This window comes from Cryptomeria japonica, chromosome 1 (assembly GCF_030272615.1).
Source record: "Cryptomeria japonica chromosome 1, Sugi_1.0, whole genome shotgun sequence".
Taxonomy (NCBI): domain Eukaryota; kingdom Viridiplantae; phylum Streptophyta; class Pinopsida; order Cupressales; family Cupressaceae; genus Cryptomeria; species Cryptomeria japonica.
Genome location: NC_081405.1, coordinates 573,995,574 through 574,002,405, shown reverse-complemented (window position 1 = coordinate 574,002,405; position 6,832 = coordinate 573,995,574). Strand labels below are relative to the sequence as shown.

The 6,832-nt window shown below is 34.2% G+C and overlaps 1 protein-coding gene across 1 annotated transcript; it reads left to right on the top strand.

Annotated features, from left to right (window-relative positions):
• The first annotated feature begins 4,684 nt into the window (after nucleotides 1-4,684).
• LOC131028521 (E3 ubiquitin-protein ligase RING1-like) lies at nucleotides 4,685-5,263 on the top strand. Its single transcript, XM_057958809.1, has one exon. It carries the CDS (start codon nucleotides 4,685-4,687, stop codon nucleotides 5,261-5,263), a length of 579 nt encoding a protein of 192 aa, XP_057814792.1.
• The last annotated feature ends 1,569 nt before the right edge of the window (nucleotides 5,264-6,832 follow it).

Genomic DNA, 6,832 nt, shown 5'->3' with positions numbered 1-6,832 from the left:
TATGGTTAGGATTATGGTTAGGGTTATGGTTTACATCATGGTTGGTGTTGAAGTTAGGGTTACAGTTATGGTTAGGATTATGGCTAGGGTTAGGGTTTACATCATTCTTAGGGTTAGGATTAAGGGTTAGTGTTAGGATTAATATTAGTATTTATATCATGGTTATGGCTAGGGTTAAGATTTACATCATGGTTAGCGTTAGGGTTATTGTTTGGGTTAGGGTTTACGGTTTGGGTTATAGTTAGGTTTAGGATTATAATTATGGTTATTGTTATGGTTAAGGTTAGGATTTACATCATGGTTAGGATTAGGGTTTACATCGTGGTTAGAATTATTGATAGGGTTAGGGTGTACACCATGGTTAGGGTTAGGTTAAAAGTTATTTTTAGGCAAACAACTATCCAGCCCTTTGGATGCAGCAAGATATTAATACCCTTCATATATTATTAATATATTATAATAGATGATTGGTGTATCCTAAGGGTTGTAGACCCATTCCCCATTTTTTAGGGTTAGGGTTTAGGGTTATGATTAGGCTAGGTTAGGGTTAGGGTTATGATAAGGGTAATGGTTTAGAGTTGTGGTTAGGACTATGGTAAAGGTTATTGTTTACATCATGGTTCAATTACATTAAAGTTAGGGTTAAATTACTATTAAATTTCAGTTAAGATTAGGGTTTGGGCTAGATTAAGGTTAGGAATATATTAGGACTAAGGTTCAATTTGGGTTAGGGTTAAGTTTAAAGTAAGATTATTGTTAAGGTTAGGATTTAGGATTATGATTAGGTTAGAAAAACATTTGATTAGGGTTAGGGTAACAATTATGATTAGGGTTATGGTTTGGGATTCTGGTAAGTTTATTGCTTACATAATGGTTGGGGTTAGGGTCATAGTTAGGATTATGGCTAGGGTGAGGGTTTACATCATAGTTAGGGTTAGGCTTAGGTTTGGAGTCATGATCAACATCATTGTTTAAGGTTAGGATTTACATCATGCTTAGGGTTAGGGTGATGATTATGGTTGGGATTAGGGTTGAAGATTAAGGTTAGGGTTAGGGTTTAAGGTTAGGATTAGGATTATGGATAGGATTTACTCTTAGGATTAGGGATAGGTTTCGAGTTATGGTTATGGTTAGGATTAGGTTTAGGGTCAGGGCTAATGATTATTATTAGGGTTAGGGTTTATGGTAATGGTTAGGTTAGGGTTAAGGTTTAGAGTTATGGTAATAATTATGGTTAGGATTATGGTTTACATCATGGTTGGGGTTGGAATTAAGGTTAGGCTTATGGTTAGCCTTAGGGTTACATTTATGGTTAGGATTACGGCTAGGGTTAAGGATTACATCATGGTTAGGGTAAAAGTTAAGGGTTAGTGTTAGGATTAATGTTAGTGTTGATATCATGGTTATTGTTAGGGTTAGGATTTAGATCATGGTTAGGGTTAGGTTTATTGCTTGGGTTAGGGTTTAGGGTCTAGGTGATAGTTAGGTTTATTAGTTAGGTTAGGGTTTATATCATGGTTAAGGTTAGGGTAATGATTATGGTTTAATATTAGAGTTAAATTTATGGTCATGGTTAGGGTTTAGTGCCATGGTTACAATTATGTTTAGGGTTTACATCAAATGCAGGGTTAGGGTAAGCACAATCACAGTTACAGTTAGTATTAGAATTATAATTGGGGATATGGTTAGGATTAGGATTTGGTTTATGGTTGTGTTTTGGATTAAATTTAAGGTTAGAATTATGGTCAAGGTTAAGGTTTACATCATGGTTAGGGTTATGATTAGGGTTAGGGTTTAAGGTTAGGCTTATGATAATGGTTAGGGTGTATATCATGGTTAGGGTTACCATCAAGGTTAGGGTTTGGCTTTGGTTTAGGATTATGGTTAGGGTTAGGGTTTAGTTGTAAGGTTAAGTTTATGGCTAGGGTATAATGCTAGGGTTACAATTGCATTTAGGGTTAGAGTTAGGGTTAGAGTTAGGGTTATGGTTCAATTACATTAAAGTTAGGGTTAAATTAGTACTAAATTTCAATTATGATTAGGGTTTGGGCTAGATTAAGGTTAGGAATAAATTAGGATTATGGTTCCATTCAGGTTAGGGTTAAGTTTAGGGTAGGATTATTGTTAGGGTTAGGGTTTAGGATTATGATTAGGCTAGTGTTATGATTAGGGTTAGGGTAAGGACTATGATTAGGGTGATGGTTTGTGTTATGGTTAGGTTTATTGTTTACATCATGGTTGAGGTTAGGGTCATAGTTAGGATGATGGCTAGGGTTAGGGTTAGGGTTATGGTTAGGATTAGGTTTAGAGTTAGGGCTAAGGATGATTGTTAGGGTTAGGGTTTATTTTTATGGTTAGATTAGGGTTAATGTTTATAGTTATGGTAAGGATTATGTATAGGGTTATGGTTTGCATCATGGTTGGGGTTGGAGTTAGGGTTAGGTTTATGGTTAGGCTTAGGGTTACATTTACGGTTAGGGTTATAGCTAGGGTTAAGGTTTACTTCATGGTTAGGTTTAGGGTTAAGGGTCATTATTAGGATTAATGTTCATGTTTATATCATGGTTATTGTTAGGGTTAGGATTTACATCATGGTTAACATTAGGTTTATTGTTTGGGTTAGGATTTAGGGTTTGGGTTATTGTTAGGTTTAGGGTTATAATTATTGTTATTTGACCACCTTATTTTTTGGTTGAAATGATGGATCAATAGCCATTGTATTTCACTTCTATTTATTTGCTCATGAGTTATATTAGTAATCAAATTGAAATGCCCCTTGTGTGTGAAACATTTGTAATCAAATTGATTAAATAAAAAGATAGGAGAAAAAGGTAAATTGTAATATTAATTGTAATCAAATTGATTAAATTATTATGTATGTAAATTTACATATTGTTTGACAATATCATATGTTAAATAATGAATTTCTTAGATAATATATATATAAAAATGTTTACCTTTCTTACACACAGTTTCATATGATTTTTTTTTTCTTTTTAATAAATATAAATTGATTGAAAGTTGAAGAGTTAGCATGTATCAAATAGATAACCTTTAGTTTTTAACTCTCAATAAAAGAAATTTCAGTCTGATTGGTACTCCCATATCAGATGGCTAAATGATTTTATGAAATCAAAATATATAGAAATAACCTCAAGACAAACAACCATATATTGTCATTAAACTTATGACAAAAGAGAAAGAAGATCAGATCCATAACACTGTAAATTTATATTATAAACAAAGCCCTCACAAGAGCTAACAAAAAATAACATAAAGCTTATGTTTATATACATATAACCCAAATCTACAGATGAGTGTGAAAAAGCAAGTGACAACAGAAGATAGTATAAACACTGCAAGATATAAAACAAACCTAAACCCAAGAAAAATCTACCCTTCCCAGCTTATGCTGTACCAGCCAAAAGTTAAGCATTTTTATGTACAATATAGAGGAAGTGAAAAGAAATATTACTAGCCACCATGAACTAGACGAAAATAGTCTGCACGAGCCATTTTCTCACGTTTTTCTGGTGGAGGAGGAGCTCTAAATAGAGGTGTTGAAGAGAGCGTGGCTGGTACGCTTGTAACCCTAGCTTTTCAAAACACCCACAATCTCCCATTGTCGTTGGACCAGGTTATACCATTCTCATCTTTGTATACTTCAATTGGTGGAAAATCAGAATGCTTAATGAGCCCCTCATCCATTTGCTGGCATACCACTCTCAGGGATGATGGTTTAGAGATGACGCTAAAGCTGTGATTCTCATTTATGGAATAGCTATAGTCCTAGGTAAACTTCCTTGAAATGGAGTCTTGACTGAATCTCACTTCTTGTGGATTCGGATTCACCTCCTCAAAACTCATCTTCTCAGATTATCCTATAACCACTCTAATTTCACTAATTGCTCTCCTTGCAGATTTGCGGACCCTCCTTGCAAATTTATAGACGCTTAAGGCTGGTTTTTGAAGAGTGAATGCACCGAGCTTTCTTCTTTATCTTCATTGCTGCTTTATTTTTATTGTACTCTGCTTTGTGTCAATAAAAAAATTAGCATTGTAACTGATCGGGATTTGAAAGGTTGATGCAAGGCTCTTCGAATTTCATAAGGCTCTTCGAATTCCATATGTTATGATTGTAACTGTCGCAATGCTAAGCAGTTATTTTTTAGCTCCATTTTTCTTTTATCAGTTCTAATATACATAGCTGAAAGAATACAAACCACTTCTTTTTTCTTACACCGTTACTTGTGATGACCCCTATATGATGCCATTGTAGGTTAGACCTCTTCGCGTAATTATTTTTCTTTTCTTATGAATGCCTTCTTCAAAACAAAACTAAAGATAAATCAAATAAACTTATAATATTTTAAAATAATCATTAATAATAAACATCTAAAAATAAATCAGTTAACTTTAAGAATTTTGATTTTAAAACTATTTGGAAATAATAATTAATAATAAATTTACAAGCTCTTTATAAAGATAAGCGGTGAAAAGTTATGCCTAAATTAAGTAGTGTTTGGATCAACCGCTCGCCTGTTTTGAGGAGTCGCAGGAAGAAACTATCGCTGACGCTTCATTCACTACATACTCTCACAAAACTGCAACCCATTCCACAAATTCGCATACCAAATTGAAAATCAGCTCAGTGCTAAGTGGCTAAAGGCAGTTAAGTGAAGAAATGCAAATGCAGGAGGAGAGGAAAATGGGTTGCAGGGAGAATGAACTTGTCGAGTGGTGCAAAAGCCTGGAATGCCGCATGGGGGATTTACGTATCGAAGCCACCAAAGTATTCATGCAAGCAAATTGTTTGATGGAACGTGAAACTCTGCCTCGTCGTCTGCAACATCTTAACAGCCTTCACGATTTATTACATTCCGAATTTCTCCTGATTGAAGTTCACGAGGATCGACTCCCTGGTCATATTCGGTGGCTACGTGGGGTCTTCAATACCTTCGATTCTCTTCGGAAAAAGATCGTCAAGATAATGGAGAATGAAAGGAAGGCGAAAGAATTGGTAGAGGGACTGCGGACTGTAACAGTTTCAGATTTTCATGTTAATGATGGGCTTTTCTGTGGAGTTTGTAGGGATGATTTTATTTTGGGAGAAGAGGTTCGAGAAATTCCTTGTATGATCGGACATATCTTTCATTCTCACTGTATTTGGCCATGGCTTGAGGATCACAATACTTGTCCCATCTGTACAACACCATTCTCTATGGAAAATGAGCCAAAAACAGTACGAGAGGATCGAGTGTAGAGTGTGCATGGAAAGAATTATTGAAATTGATATTACAAGTAGTGAATGCTTCATCTTCTTAGAATTTGGTCCGGGTTTTACTGCTATGAAGTACATTGAATTGTATGAGACAACAATACACGCATGCATATGTTTGGATATTTATTGTTATCGTAATTCTTTCTACTTTTTCTACTGTGGTACTTGTTAGCACACTTTACGTTTAGTCCCGCACCGTATTTTACGGACGAGAAACGGTGCATATGCGTTTTGCATGTAAGGCTCATTAAGGAGCTTATTCTTGTTTTTAACTCCCTCTTCATCTTCCACTTTTGTTTTATGCATAATTTCTGCTCTTGTGATCTATAAACATATTGTAATTCATTCAAGTTTCAAAATGGTAATGTAAATGATTTAATTATATTAATTCTTTTTCTTCAGATTTCAATATGCAAGTTTTGTTTCTTTTCTTTTCTAGCTAGATTTTTCTGCTGTGCAGAAAATTTTACATGGTATCAGAGCCAGATTGCTAGGAAGAAGAAGCTAAACACGATTATTTGTAGGCAGATTTATGAAGATTAGCATTAGCATGGAAGATGTAGACCTCTGAAACTAGATGCATGCTTATTCTTTCCCTCATTTTTGCATGCTCCTTGTTTGTTTGTTTTTCATATTGATTCTTTAAAATTGTATGTGCTTTGCAAGCACTACATGAAAAAGATCTGGAAAATTTGGGACTTTGTAAAAATTAAACTTTTAGAAAGTTTGTATGGGATTTTCGCTTAATGCATTTAGTACAAGTTTCTTTCAATAACAACTGCATTTTCAAAGTATCCCTGAGGTACTCATGCAATGGTTTGTATGATTTTGATACAATCCTGTTGCAGTGTGGATTCATTTGCAGTTCTTCTTCATTGATAATTGGAGCTTTCTTCTATAGTTCGAATAATGGTCAGGAGTTTCTCTCAGTTGGGTTTTCTCCTTTCTTCTTTGTAATTGGGTTCCTAATCAAGCTTTGTTGCCACGACCCATATCTCTCCTTACTTAGACTTAAGGGGGAGTGTTAGTGCACTTAACATTTAGTCCTGCACCGTATTTTACAGACAAGAGATGGTGCATATGTGTTGTGCATGTAAGGCTCACTAAGGAGCTAATTCTTGTTTTTAACTCACTCTTCATCTTCCACTGTTGTTTCATACAAACAATTGTTGACCTCCAGAAATTCCATGCATCTAATGCATAATTTCTGCTCCTGTGATCTATAAACACATTGTAATTCATTCAAGTTTCAAAATGATAATGTAAATGATCTAATTACATTAATTCTTTTTCTTCAGATTTCAATATGCAAGTTTTGTTTCTTTTCTTTTCTAGCTAGATTCTTCTACTGTGCAGAAAAATTTAAAGTACTCAAGTGCTTACGTTAACCTAAAGTTTGTAAGATATTTAACCATACAAATAAATTATATAATATACTTATATATATATATATATATATATATATATATATATATATATATATAGTCCAGTTGTAAATCTTAAATTACTCACACCTTGTTTTTAAATGTACGACTCTATCATGCAAATTAA

Excerpts from the sequence above, each read along its gene's own strand:
- LOC131028521 (XM_057958809.1), top strand. The coding sequence starts at position 4,685 with ATGCAAATGCAGGAGGAGAGGAAAATGGGTTGCAGGGAGAATGAACTT.